Source organism: Ursus maritimus, unplaced genomic scaffold, assembly GCF_017311325.1.
Source record: "Ursus maritimus isolate PB19 unplaced genomic scaffold, ASM1731132v1 scaffold_32, whole genome shotgun sequence".
Taxonomy (NCBI): Eukaryota; Metazoa; Chordata; class Mammalia; order Carnivora; family Ursidae; genus Ursus; species Ursus maritimus.
Genome location: NW_024425786.1, coordinates 6,356,168 through 6,371,103, shown reverse-complemented (window position 1 = coordinate 6,371,103; position 14,936 = coordinate 6,356,168). Strand labels below are relative to the sequence as shown.

At 50.5% G+C, this 14,936-nt stretch overlaps 1 protein-coding gene across 4 annotated transcripts in view; it reads right to left on the bottom strand.

Moving 5' to 3' along the window:
- Window positions 1–14,936, bottom strand: part of CA6 (carbonic anhydrase 6) — a 38,943-nt gene that overhangs the window by 10,313 nt on the left and 13,694 nt on the right. For 2 of the 4 annotated variants that reach the window (XM_008694762.2, XM_008694761.2), the window contains 4 exons: window positions 11,635–11,774; window positions 9,585–9,764; window positions 1,866–2,014; window positions 1,102–1,194 (listed from right to left, as the gene is read on the bottom strand). In XM_008694762.2, coding sequence (XP_008692984.1) covers window positions 1,102–1,194; window positions 1,866–2,014; window positions 9,585–9,764; window positions 11,635–11,713 — 501 coding nt within the window. In that variant the 5' untranslated portion in view covers window positions 11,714–11,774. The remainder of the gene's footprint in view (window positions 1–1,101; window positions 1,195–1,865; window positions 2,015–9,584; window positions 9,765–11,634; window positions 11,775–14,936) is intronic. The other 2 variants (XM_008694763.2, XM_040645744.1) reach the window with 2 other exon arrangements.

The following is a 14,936-nucleotide window of genomic DNA, read 5'->3' as shown; positions in this document are numbered from 1 at the left end:
GAGAGTTTTTGTTTGTATATCTGTTTAGTAATTTGCTTGGCCTTCACCTGCAGGATGTGTCTCCACTGCCAGCTGATGTCTCCACTCTGTTCTTAAATCTTATTTTTAGGGTCAGCATAGCTTTGTGGTCAGCTCAATGATTTCAGCAGAGCCTGCCGCTCAAACCCCTCAAGTCCTGAAGATTCACACCCTCTGCTGATGGATCTGTGTGTGGGTTGAGAAGCACATTCAGAGATCAGCCAGTTCTCAGGTCAGCCTCAGTTTTTGCTTGCTACCAGGCCATCTCGGGAAGCTCACACAGCCCTTCTGCGGCTCTCGCATTTTCAGGATCTCTCATTACATTTCTGGTTGGTCTGCCACTTGGTACTTTCCTCAACTAGATCTGCAACCTCAGATGATCAGAGCTGCAAGTGTTCCCTCTGTTTCCTGTCTTTTCTGTCAAGCTTGCTACTTTTACTGTTACTGCCTGGAGCATGGGTTTTCAACTCACATTCCAAATCAAGTGGGTCCCCCACCACCAGGCAGTGAGGCTGCTGGTTCTCCTGTCCAGTCTGCCCCAGTAAAACCACTTTGCTGACCAAGCTAGAGGGTGGGGATAGGAATAACCTCATTGTTCTTGCTCAAAATTTTAGCCACTTTTCACAAATAAATGCCTCAATTTGTTGTTTGTCTGTGGTTCATTTCCAGAGCAGGGAAATGGTTGGTTTTTGGCAATTTTATCCCACTTAACACTTGTTAGGGAAACTGAATTCACTGACCACTTCTTGCCACAAGTCCTGCCCTCGAGACTTTCTGAGAAAACCAGAGGTGTTGTCTTTGCCCGGCAGGTGGCTGGCTTCCCCTTGCCCTCAGGCCAGTTAATGTTTGGCCAACTGTGCTGTGATCCTAGCTCTTTTAAGTCAGGTGTCCAACTTATCCAAGCTCCCTGAGGTTGGCGACACAGGAACACAAAGACTGTGAGCAAGGGCTTCACTGACTCAGAGTTTTTTCGAGAGTGGTGAGTTCCGAAAGAGATGAGGAGGGACAGGAAGGAAGACCTTTTGTCTACACTTGATACTTTGGACGCCAGTCTATGACTTCACGTCTGTCGTTTCAGCCTACCTTAATGAGGGCTGCCAGCACAGCCAAACCATCGGGTTCACTCTGGGCTATAGCGTAGCTCTCGTATTTAGAATTGTAGTGAACGATGTGAATCTGTGGGAGCAAGAAAGTGTAAGTCAAGGGCGGTCCACACAGACTTCAAATACTTCAGGTTCTCAGGGAAGAATGAAAAGAAAGACGCTCCACCCCAAGCCTCAGCCTGTCCCTCCCAAACAACTCTGACCTCCTTCCATCTGAGTATGAGATCTATCAAGACCAGAAAGTTCTCCAAGAATAGAAAGAGCATGAGTGGGATTCTGGGGAGATGGCAATTCAAGGGCATTTCCCTGACCCCAAGTCCCTCCAGGCAGACAAGCTAGCAGTGTCCAGAGGGCTCATATGAGGCCACTGGGTTCTCCTGAGGTCTCCCAGGAGTGGGCATGGGTCACCTTGCTCTGGAGGACACTGTAAACCATGGTCATCCTAAGGACAGATCTATGTAAGACAGAGACAACCCTGAAAATCTAACACGTAGAAATTCAGAGGGCTTGCCCCATTCCATGGGCTATAAACTCCTGCCTTGCTGTGCATTCTGGGAGAGCGGGGACCCTGCTGGAACCCCTGGCACATTACAAGGATCAATAAATAGTCGTGAATGAATAAAAAAAAACAAAACCTTAGGGTGATTTGACTGTCACCATGCAGTCCCTTTGGTTGTTTTACTAAGGAAAGTGACTGTGGGGTTTGAAAGAGAAAAGAGGACCTGGCTGGAGTCCTCAGAGTACCTCAGCCACAAATCTGATCCCATCGATGGTATGCTCGGAGCCACTGATCTCTGAGGACGCGCCACCCCAGTGGAAGTGCATCTGCTCAGCTATGTACACGGTGCCGTCGGTGGCCGTCATGCGCATGGTCGGGGGCAGGCTGATCTGCACTGGGAGAGAAGACGAACAAGGGCTGCGAGTGTGCAGATGGGTATGGATGGGTCAGGTCTACTGGCCAGGCAGCTCCCCTGCTCCCCTGCCCACTTATGGGGCAAGCCAGGACGACAGTGGCTTAGAACTCCACCAGCAGGGTCACCCATGGGGAGGAGGAGACTGGCACACAGGGCAGGATGAGAGAGCTGGGCTGGGCAGGTGCCCATATCAGGGCACATGCCCTCCTACCCAGACCTGGAGGGCAGGGGCAGGACCACGGAGTGGCAAGGCCAGCTTGTCAGCCCTAGGGAAGGAGGATGCCCTAAAAAATATGGCCAGTGGGTGTGGAAACCAGAATGCCACTCTCCACTTCTGGCCAATTTTGTAATTTGCCCACATCGTAGGAATAGGAAGGGGGCCTTCTTGGGACTAGTTTGATGACTTTTACTCCCAGAGTACTGTAAGTGAGGCCAAGTTGAGGTGTTTAATATGTCATCCTGGGTACCCTTTTAGAAATAGCCCACCAAGCTCCCTGCTCAGCCGGGAGTCTGCTTCTCCTTCTGCCCCTCCCCCTGCTCCTGCTTTCTCTCTCTCTCTCTCTCTCTCTCTCTCTCAAATAAATAAATAAAATGTTTTAAAAAAAGAAGGAAAAGAAAAATGGGGCACCTGGGTGGCTCAGTCATTAAGCGTCTGCCTTCAGCTTAGGTCATGATCCCAGGGTCCTGGGATCAAGCCCCACGTCAGGCTCCCTGCTCAGCGGGGAGGCGGTTTCTCCTTCTGCCATTGCTAGTGCCCTCTCTCTCTCTCTCTCTCTCTATCTCTCGATGTCTCTCTCTAAAATAAATAAATAAAATATTCGGAAAAAAAGAAAAAGCAATAGCCCAACGACCAGCTGACTCCATCCCATAAAAGGGAGAATCACTGCAGGCTTCACTGCTTTTGTTTTATGGACGAGGAAGTCAACCTGGGGGGTGGAAAGACTTGCTCAGAGGCACACAGGTCACGGGAGGGGGGCGGGCAGACCAGGCCAAGAACGGGGCATGGCCGGGATAGGATGTCCCCATTACAGGCCTCCCCTTGTCTTCGGAAGACAAGAGACCAAATTCTACAGCAAGTCTGGAAACACAAGAGCTCCTGGCCTGAGGTTTAACTTGCTGTTCTTATCCGTGGATGCGTTCAAGTGTTAAGTTCCTGCCAGCGGGAAAATGGGCCACTCTTCCCACTTCCTCCTCCTGCTTGTGCCCTACAGACTGGCTCCAGGGAGGTCACCCTGGTCGCCTAGCTGCCGTTGTTCGCTTCACTGGCTCAGGCCTCAGAGACATCTCTACATTTTGGAATGAGCCAGGGAAAAGGAAGACACGGGAGGGTGACAGCAAAGAGTGACGCAGAAAAAGATCTATACATAATTTAGGACTGGGACAGGGACAGGCAGCATCTAGTCTTTGAGCCGGGCGTTTCCATTTAAAGTCATCAAAGAGGATTATAAACAAATAGGTTTCCTTAAAGAGCAAACGCTAGGGATTGGTATCTATCAATAATGTCCCCTTCTTCCCTTCCAATTTGCCTAAAGCAGCGGGGAGCTGCGATTAAGTTCATACGCTTGTAAAGCAGGAATCTGGCCCCAAAGAGTTTAACATGCACTTTGGCAGAGCAGATGATTCATATTTGGTGCTTCAAACGCGGCCAGCCTCCAAATTGATGCTCACATGAGAAAAAAAAAGGAAAAGCCTTTAAAAGAAGATGTGCAGAGTCATCTTTGCCAAGAGATCGGAAAGCAGAACACCAGGCCAGAGCTTTCTAATTGGACAGTTAGCCCCCGTGAGCAGTGACAAAACTCCTGCTGGGTATGTTTCCCCCAAACACAGTTCCCTGCAGACAGAGTGTTTTTGCCCTAGTTGTATCCACAGGATTGCCCAGGCTGGGTTGAAAAATGGCAGCGATGTTGCTTCAGAGCACATTACTGGGCCTTTGAAGAGGTGAAGCCAAATACCTGTCCCCCAAAATAGACTTGCTAAATTCACCTCCCGGATTCCGAAAAGTGATCTAAGTTTTAGCAGAAGGTGCTCCTCTTTGCTTGAAACTAAGTTCTCCCAAGTTCTTTTCAAGCCAGAAGAATCACGTGATGTACGCATTTTCTGTGCTCAAGAAAACGAGAGCAAATTGTGAAGGTCGTGAAGGTCAAAGAAACATGGAGGAACTAACTGCGGTTGGAGGGGACCAAGGCGATAAGAGGGCTCCGTGGATTGTGGGATCCTGGATTAGGTCTCAGAGCAGAAGGAGGACATCTATGGGAACGTGATGAAATTCACAAGGGTTTGTGAAATAGTCGATCGTGTTGTATGTATCAAGGTAGTAAGGTTATGGGATGTTGATATTAGGGGAAGTGGGAGAAGGGTATATGGGAATTCTGTACTATTTTTGAGGTTTTTCCAGTCTAAAACTATTTCAAAATGAAAGGGGTCTTGGCGAGGGGGGTGCGTATTTTTGTTTGTTTGTTTTAAGACAAAACCAGCCTGGCTCCCACAGCCTTCAGAGATGGAACCTGCTAAGAACCCTACCTCACTCTGGGCACCTACTTGGGGATTTATCCTTTCACATGTAAGTCTTTTCCCCTCAAGTGCATCTGACCTGTGTCAGGCTCTGTGCCGGGTACTGAGATAGGAGGATGAATGACAGATCATCCGTCCTTTCAAGGAGCCTAACAAATGGAGTGACTAATAGTACCTACTAAGAGAACAGTGTTGTTTCTCCCACTGACCTTTAAAGGCCCAATGTCTCGGGCCTGTAAGCTTTTCTGGAGCCTATGAATATATATTTTGGGGGATAAAGAATATATATGTTAATCAATGAGTACTGGTCCACCAACTGTTACCAGTCCGCGACTAAATAGGGAAATTGAGAATAAGCTTTAGAAACTCTTGTAGCAATTTAAGTTTGTCTCAATATCCAGCTGTGTTTTCAATTTCTTTTTACCGAAATACCATTTTATATCTGTTGAATCTCATAATAAAAGATAGGGTACATAAAAATGTAAATACAAAGTAGAATTTGAAATCAAAAGCACGATGCCATGTGTATGAGCTCCCCCCAAAATTAAGTACTTACGTATGAATTGAACAAAGTGTGCACAAGATCTAGATGAGAAAGTTCAAAATTCTGATGAAAGAAATCAAAGAATAAATAAATGGAGACATAGGGGCGCCTGGGTGGCACAGCGGTTAAGCGTCTGCCTTCGGCTCAGGGCGTGATCCTGGAGTCCTGGGATCGAGCCCCACATCAGGCTCCTCCATTATGAGCCTGCTTCTTCCTCTCCCAGTCCCCCTGCTTGTGTTCCCTCTCTCGCTGGCTGTCTCTCTCTCTGTCGAATAAATAAATAAAATCTTTAAAAAAATAAAAAAATAAAAAATAAAGAAATGGAGAGATAGTCTGTGTTCCTGGGTAGAAAGGGTTGGTACTGCCAAGGTGTCAGATCTTCTCCACTTGATCTATGGAGTCATGCAATCAAAATTCCGGCAAGTTGTTTTGTAGATATCAACAAACGGATTCTGAAGATTCTGTGGAGCAGCAAAAGACCCAGAATCGCCAACACAGTATTGAAGAAGAACAAAGCTAGAGGACTGGCACTACCTGACTGGAAGACTTACTATTAAGCGACAATCAGTAGAAGGTAGTGTTAGTAAGAGACAAGTAGCTCAATGGAACCAAGAGAGGCCAGAAATAGACTCTTAAATAAATCTACTCAACTCATCTCTAGCAAAGGAGCAAAGACAGTACCATGGAGTCTCTTCAACAAACGGGGCCAGAACAGCAGGCCATCCACATGCCAAGAAACCAGTCTAGACCCAGACCTCACGCCTGTCACCGAGATTCACTCAAAGTGGCCCACGGACCTAAATGTAAAATACAAAACCATAAAATTCCTAGAACATAACATAGGAGGAAACCTAGATGACCGTGGGTGTGGTGATGCCTTTTTAGACACACCACCAAGACAGGATCCATGAGATAAATCCTTGATGAGCTAGACTCCATTACAATGAAATTCTTCTGTTCTGTGAGGGGCACCCGGGTGGCTCAGCCGGTTAAGTGTCTGCCTTCGGCTCAGGTCATGATCCCAGGGTCCTGGGATTAAGCCCTGCCTCAGGCTCCCTGCCCAGCAGTGAGTCTGTCTCTCCCTCTCCCTCTGCCCCTCCACCTGCTTGTGCTCACTCCTCCTCTCTCTCTTTCTCAAATAAATAAAATCTTTTAAAAAATAAATAAAAAGTTCAATTCTGTAAAAGACACTATCAGGAGACTTAGAAGGTAAGCCTCAGACTAGGAGAAAATATTTGCAAAAGACACATCCGATAAAGGACTCCTAGCCAAAATATACAAAGAGCCCTTTAACACTCAACAATAAGAAAACAACCAACCTGATCAAAAAATGGGCCAGAGACCTTAGCAGACACCGCACCACGGATGTACAGATGGCAAACAAGCATGTGAAAAGAGACTCCACATCGTATGTCCTCAGGGAAATACAAATTAACAACAGTGAGATACCATCGCACACCTATCAGAACAGCCAAAATCCAGAGCGCCATTACCCCCAAATGCTGGAGGGTGTGGAGGGGCAGGAACTCATTCGCTACCGGCAGGGCCGCAACATGGCGCGGCCACTTTGGAAGACGAAACTGAACACTGTCTTACCATACATCTCAGTCATCGTGCTCCTTGGTCTTCACCCAATGGATCTGAAAACTCATGTCCACAGAAAACTCTGCCCATGGATGTCTATGACAGCTTTGTTCATAATTGCTGAATTATGAGCTTGGAAGCAGCCAAGATGCCGTTCAGTGGGTGAATGGATAAACGGTGGTCTATCCTGACAATGGAATATTATTCAATGCTAAAAAGAAATGAGCTACCAAGCCATGAAAAGACATGGAGGAACCTTAAATGCGTTACTCAATGGAAGGAGCCAATCTGCAAAGGCTACATACTGTATTATCCCAACTCTGTGACATTCTGGAAACGTCAGAACTATGGCGATAGTAAAAGGATCAGTGGCTGCAGGGGGTGGGAGGGAGGGGGAGCAATGAACAGGTGGAGCACAGGGGATAATTAGGGCTGTGAAAATACCCTGTATGATACTGTGACGATGAATACTGTCATTCTACATTTGCTCAAAGCCATAGAATGCGTAACACCAAGCGCGACCGCTAAGGCAAACTCTGGACTTTCGGTGATTATGTTGTGTCAAGGTGGGTTCATCCATGGTAAAAAAAAAAAAAAAAAGAAAGAAAGAAAAAAAAGTACTATTCTAGGGGCGCCTGAGTGGCTCAGTTGGTTAAGCAGCTGGCTCTTGATTTCAGCTCGGGTCATGATCTCAGGGTCGTGGGATGGAGAGACCCACGGGGGGCTCCATGCTCAGCACAGAGTCTATTCGAGATTCTTTCTCCCTCTCCCTCTGCCCCTCCCCCCGCTCTATAAATAAATAAACAAATAAATAAATAAATAAATAAATAAAATCTTTAAAAAAATACCGTACCATTCTGGTGAGTGATATTGACAATGGGGAGACAGTGTATGTGGGGGCAGAGGGTGTATGAGAAATCTCTGCACTTTCCTCTTCATTCTGCTATGAACGTAAAACTGCTCTAAGAAAATGAAGTCAGTTAAAAATATGTGTGTGTATATTACATATATCTATCCATCTTTGGTTCCTAAATCTAAAAAGAACCCTACAAAATCAAAATTAGTAAGTGTTTAATTATATCATATCAATTTTATTTTTAAACTTACTCATCAAAATGTTATTAGATTTGGAAATTTGTTGGTTACGGTATTGTTGTTTTTTTCCTTCAGTAGAATTCTTGAAGCTTGGAGCTTGCTGACAATGTAAAGCCAATTGTAAAGAATTCTAAAAATCTTTCAAAATACTTGACATCAAAAAAATATAAGTAATGGGAGCCATTTGAGGGCATTCCAATATGTTTGATATGATATAGGGTAGATGGGGGACCCTACAGGCTTCCAGCCTCCAGAGAGCCCAGTACAGCCCATAGGAGGAAGGTCCAGGGCCCTCTCCAAACTGGGAGGAGGTGGCCGCTGTAAGCCCCGCCTCCCCAGAAGCTGGGACCTTCCTAACCCCTCCCCTCTCCTGGGTCCTCAGCACAAAGCCCTACCCAGCAGGCATGCAACAGAAACAGCCCATGGTGCCTATGGGGTCTTCGATCCTTTGATACTTCTGGCTGCCTGTCCTGGTGGGGTCAATCAAGCTTCTCCCTGGCCCTCAGCTGCCACCCTTGGCCCCTCTTCATCAAGGGCAAGGAGAGCAGGGGAAGCTCCATCCTGCCAGCTTGCTGGAGGCTTCAGAGAGTAACTTTGGAAATAGGAGCTTGATGTTAATGATTGAATCAGGCTTTCATGAATTCTTTGCAGAGTTCAGTGATTTCGGCCACATGTGCCTGAGGCCTTTTATCGATCTTCATTCTCCCGTGTCCACCAGCCCCATCAAGGGCAACTGGTTTTATCTTCTCCATCGTGCAAATAGGAGATCTAAGTCCTGTGACCTCCATGAACCTATGTGGGTGGGAGTACACCAGCCCAGAGCATGTGGAAGTGGGTGGGGGTGTCTGAGGAGGACGTGGTCAACGAATCGGACATGGGGGCTGGGGGTCTGAGTCCGGCTCAGCCACCAGAGACTGCATCACCTTAAGTCCTTCTGCCTCCCGAGGCCACTGGCCTCCGGCCTAAACGATACCCCTTGCCGGGGGTGGAGGGTATCACGAGGCTCAGGGGAGATGGGCCCACTTGGAAAATCAAAAGTATGTTCAGTAAAGATAAAGCACAGATTTTCCAGCTGAACAGTCCAGGCTTCTGAAGTGGGGTGTCTCCAAGATCCAGGTCAGCCTTTTCCTGTCTGACCTCCACCCCCTTCCTATAAGAGGACCCAATTCAAGACCTCAAGAGCCTCTTTTTAAAACCTTTGAGGGACACCTGGGTGGCTCAGTTGGTTAAGCGTCTGCCTTTGGCTCAGGTCATGATCCCAGGGTACTGGGATCGAGTCCTACATCAGGCTCCCTGCTCAGTGGGGAGCCTGCGTCTCCCTCTGCTGCTCTGCCTGCCGCTCCCCCTGCTTGTGCTCTTTCTCTCTCTCTTTCACACTGTCAAATAAATAAATAAATCTTTAAAAATAAATAAATAAAATAAACAAAACCTTTGAGAAATACTGGGCCCGCCTGTCAGGCATTGTGAGCCAATCAGACTCGATACAGAAAATATGGAAAATCCGAATAGGGCACAGGTGCGCGGACCTCACAGGCTGATCAGGGGCCTCAACAGCATGGCCTCTGTCAGCTGCATTTCCCACTGGCTGGGTCAGAGTGAGCTTGGGGAGAGGCTAATATGCAGAAGGAAGGAGCCAGCCAAGAATTGAGGCCAAAGACAGAGGCTCTCCCGTGCAGCTTGGGGTGGAGGCCACCACCCGCCTGTGGCCTGCAGCTCCCAGCCTGCGCTCTGTGTCTCCCGTGTGCCGCTCTGGCCCCTGGCACCTGCCGCCGCTGCTGGGCGCCTGTGGACAGCGTCCTGCCACCTGCCCCTTACCTGTGTGGCCATTGTTGATCATGGGGAACTCGCCTGCCTGGACCTCATAGCCTGTCAGGTTCAGAGCCTTCAGGGAGGGGTTGTACTGAACCTTTCTCCACTGCAGGTCGATGGGTGACTGTCTCCTCCCCCCGCAGGTGGGGTACTCCGTTGGCCAGTGCGCTTCGTCCAGTGCCCCCGCTGTGACAGGAGAGAGCCAAGGGTCAGAGTTGGAGGGGCTCAGCTCACAGCAGGGCCTGCCCAGCGGGAGGCCACAATCAAGGCCAGGGGTCTCCTTTCTAGAAAGCAGGGCCTGACCCCCAGAAGGAGGTGGGAGGGACACCGTCAAAGTCCGCTTGGTGGAACCTGGTGTCTCAGGGGCTTTGACACGGATTCCAGACTTCCCCATTGCTGTCATTAGTGTGGAGAACAGTCGGCTTTTGGAAAACAATGAGGGTCTTTAATATATAGTTTTCCCCTGGAATGGGAATATGCTGGTAAATGCACTAGAAGGCTCCTTGGGGCTTGTCATTGCTGTGTTACTCTCAGGGGTCCTGTCCCCATTTCCTCCTAATGGCACAGTTTTCCTTCCCCTCCCCCAACAACCATGCAGCCCCTCCCCTCCCCCACCTGTTTACTTGCTCCAGCCCCTTCCATGGGATCCCAGTATGGTCGAGGCCACCTGGATGCCTACACCTATGGATTCAGGGCAAGAAGGGGAAGCATCACGTTCAAAGATGACCAAAGTGATTAGTTGAAAAGAAAGTAAGGAAATGTCTCTTTTTAAGGTGGGCAACGATTCTAGGGAGAGAAGGAAGAAAGCTAGTGGTTGTAACGAGCCGCCCCTTCACAGTCGGGATGGCAGCTGCATGGCAAGCGCATAGCTGGTTTTAAGGAAGATGTTTGTACTGGGGCCCCTCACAGCGGCTTGGTTTTGCAATCAACAGAAAAGTCCATTTTTTCTATTTCTCTGCTCTTCTTGTTTTAATACTACAAACCAATATTTAAACATTCTTTCCCAGAGGTGGGATGCCAGGATCAAGGCCAGAGGCGCCGAACACAGCCCCTGCACGGATCGAGAGGCCTTGGCCTGTGTCCCTGGCAGTGCTGCAGTATTCTCGAGGATTCCTCAAAGGCCTTTGAATCAGCTGCCCCGAGTGTTCCCGGGCCCCTGATCGCTTTCCAGAAGGCCCACAGTCTCAGAGGCCGGGCTGAGCTTAGGAAGGACAAGACCAGCCTGTTGGAATTCTCTCTCTTGCTTACGCTTCTGAACCGCCCCTAGTACCAACGAGCCGCAGGAAGTAGAAGCCCAGGGCCTCCGTGGCACTGGCCACACGTGATCGTCCTCTGCTCCCGAGTGGAGAGCTGGTGGCCCTGCCCTCTGACGCTGAACTCTCTGAGCCTCCCATGATGTCCCTAATTCTGTTGCCCTTGACTTAACAGAACATACATCCACCCTGAATGTATGCTTCCCCTGGTGTCCAAAGCTGGGGGCGCCGTGTGGAGAGTGGGTCAGCCAGCGACCCTGAGGTCCTCCAGAGCCCCATCCTTCAGTGCAGGGCATTAAAAGGAGGGCAGGGACAGGAGCTCTCTTCGCCCCCCCCATGGGAGGGGTGACTTGGGTCCAGATGTGCACATCTGGGTCTCAGCAGGGTCATGGCTACTGGGAGGCAGCAGCCTGGGGGCCGCGCAAAGTTGCTGGGTTCTCGGCAAGTCGGAGTGTTCTGGGTAAATCTCAGACCATGAGCTCTCCAAGAAGAAAGCTCTCACAAACCCTCTGTGAGATGGCAGGGAGCCCTTTCTAGCAACTTCCTCCACCACGTGCAGAGCCTGCGAAAGCAAAGGGCTACGCAGTCAGGGGCGCCGCGCGGGCTCTCCAACCAGCACCACGGCCAGAAAAGGTTCTAAAGCAAGAACACCTGCTGGAGAAGCAGGGGGTCCGGGAAGGGAGCACGAACTCCCCTTGTCTCGATCAGGGGTCTGAGTTCAGTGTGCTCTCCGTAGGCAGGAGGGGCAGCCCCAGCAGGTGAGGGTACCGAGGAAAGGTGCAGCCCCTGGGGTGGGGGCTTACCTGAGTAGGTCCACTTGGAGCTATGCTGGGCCCGGGCGCCCAGGAAGAACAGAGCCAGCAGCAGGGCCAGAGCCGTCATGGTACCGCAGGTCCGGAGCCACGCTGATCCTGGGGCAGCTCTTCTTTTAAAAGCTCAGAAACTGTAAATAACAATTTACCAAGTCTCGCTGACTGACCCACCCTCAGCTGCACCCAGTAAAACAATAACACCTTCCCACAATGGTCCTTGTGACTTGGGTGACGGGGCCAGGTGGCGTGCACTTGCCCGAGCCCTGCTGGCGTCATGTGCACTGAGCCCACGGTTTGGGTTGTTCCATGTCCTAACTTATGAAAACTCACTTGAAGGACCACACAGTGCACCCTTTGTGGATGAGTGGCCGCAGGACAGGGAAAGGCCCAAGGCAGAGAGAAGCAGGATGGGGAGGATTTCCCGGGGACAATGACACTTCCTGTGCCCTTGCTCCTGGCAATTGGGGACTCTGGGAATGGGTGAGGGCCATCCCAGGGGCCTGGAAACCCCAGCCGGATTTGGCTTGGCATTTCCTGCCCATCAGCAGTCCACACAGGCTGCCCCTGCAGACCTGGGCTGCCTCGGCCGCTCTCTTGGGAAATGGCCTGGCCCCCCACGCTTAGGCAGGGACCAGTGTCCCACCTGGAGGCCCTTGTGTTCTTAGCGTCACTCTCGAACCGCCTGTAGACCCCGGAGCCCCAGCTCGGGAACCACATCCCAGGGCGTGCCTCGGGGCCATCGAGCTCCTGTGGGCCTCCTGTTTCTCCATGGGAAGCCTTTGTCCTGACAGCTGCAGCCCGCTTGGTCACACCCAAACGGGTTGGATCAGCGGAGGGCCTAATCCTCCCATGTCTACTCGGGTAAACAGTCCTTGAAACCAGCTGAGGGAGAAACTTTTGAGTTTATACCTACTGACAGGCAGGCATTTCCCATGCCCTTCAAGAGAGGACAAAGGCACAGGGCAGGCGGCGTCCCCGCAGGGCGCTTGGGGCGCTGGCCAGACACCAAGGAGAGCAGCGCTAACCCGACCCCGCTGCCCGAGCTCGTGGCGCCCTTCTCCCTGGAGCCCGGGGACACTGGACCTGCTACGTGCCAGCGCGAATGGAGCCTGGCCAAGAGCAAGGGTTCTTCTGAAGCCAGAGTGATGGGGTTCAGATCCCCACTCCGCCACTGATGAGCCATGTGTGACCCCGAGCAAGTGACTCAGCCCCTCTATGCCTCAGTTTCCCCACCTTGAATAGGCTTTCACAATAGAACGTGCCCCCTGGTACATGGCAGATGGCAGTATCCTCTATCCAGATCCCTCCCTGGATGAAGAAAGAAAGTGACTTCTCATCGTCAGCCAGCCTGTTAGTGCGGGAGCTAGAGGTAAAAACGAAGGGCTCATTCTCCCCCGCCCCGGAACTCTCTTCCACATTTTCAGAAGTGAGAAGCTCGCTCTCTGGTCTTTGCAAAGTGAGTCGCGTCCTGCCTGCTGGGCCCCGGCCCTGTGAGAGGGCCACCTCATGGATTCCGTGAGACCACCTCTCCTGAGGACAGCAAGGACGCCAAGCACCTTCCAACGGACCAAGGACCCCTGACATCCAGCGGGCAGGGAAACACAAACCGAGGTGTCTGAGCACTTTTCTTGGGAGTCTGAAGTAGGACTTAGGGAAGGAGGGAGAGCAGAGAGAGCCTGAAAGGTCATGCGCTGCTGGCAGCTGGGGGTACGGAGCCCCCGAGCAGGGGAGACAGGAGGGAGAGGGGGCTGGGTGAGGGGTAGGGGCGGCCTGCAGAGAAAGAGAGAGGGAGGGAGGAGGTGGCCCCAGGGCAGTGCGAGGAGACAGGGCCCGTGCTCACAGGCAGGAGGGCTCGGGGCTGGTGTAGACAGCGCTGCCGGGGAATTGGAGGGTGTCTGCTACCACCCGTGGCTCCATTTCCCGCAGGTTCCCCTGTCCTGCGCTTAGTGCTTTGGGGATGCCTAGGGAGCCCCGGCCCTTTTATGGCCCCACAGAGTCCTCACAATAAGCACCTGCGAGCCTGTAATTTTAGCAACCTCCCCGTGGAGGCATCCTGCAATATAGTCGTCAGACCTGCAGCCTTGCCCCAGTTTCTCCCAATCCTTGGCTCAGGCAAGAGCCGGGGCGGCTGGGCGGCTGTGCTGCTGGCTAACACGGACCATAGGTGGTTAGAGTGAGTAATTACTTAATCACGTGATCGGACCAGCCAGGACCCACCTGCTAGGGAGGGCATCGTACTAGAGAAAGAGGATCCCTCCCTCGCCTAGGTGGCAGACTCCAATGACACAGTCGACACAGAGTCAAGCAGGGTCCCTTTCATTGCCTACTTTCTAACTCACTGTCTTCTTCAACCATAAAATTTTCCATTAACTGTGGACATGAGTTTCCTCCTTCTCGTGTTGACGAAGCACGTTGCTTGTTTTGGTTCAGGCTTTTGTTTCATTTTAATTTGTTTTTTTAGGGTGTCGCATTCGACTCTGAACTCGCTTCTGCCATTATCCGACCACATCACCGGCTCATCAAGGCTGCGTCTTATTCTAAACTCCTGTTTTTCTAGGCCTGTGTCCTGAGCGACTGTCTGAGATGAGCTGACAAGTATGCCATTTTCATCGTAACACCATGTCAAAAATGAGAAGGGAGCTTTGTTCTTCCTCAGTGCCACCACAGCTCCATGACAGAGACCCACAGAGGCGAAGAGAAGGAAGAGGCCAGGGTGTGTGATCAGTCCAGGTAAACAGGGAAGCACCATCAACCCAAGTGAGCAGGGCGGGGTGATCAGCCCAGGGGAGCAGGGAGGGGTGGTCAGGTCAGGCCAGGTGCGCCAGTGCTCTGGTTTGCGTAAGACTAGCCTAGAAGAATGGATCCGGCTACCAAGGAATATGTACTTTCTGGTAGCGGTAATACAGACGGGCCACCATTTTGTTTCATTCAGGAGTGCTAACTCTGGAATCCTGAAGAATGAGTCATTCTGTTCAAGTGAACTTTCTAGATGGTTAAAGGCTCAATTCTATATAAGTACTAACACCTAGTCTCTTTTGGATTAAAACTTCTCAAATGTATCACACTCATGCCTGTTTTCTTAAACAGATTAAGCTGAATGTAATTAAGCTTTTCCTAATGACTGAGGCTCACCAATTGTCATTGTCATTATATTAATGCTCACTGGGCCTATAACTACGTAAGACTGTTTTCCCTACACGAAACAACCCCTAACTGTTATATCTTCGGATTTCTTAGATATTGAGGGGGGAAAGTTAGCTAGCTTTATTATTAAAGCAATATACACTGATGTT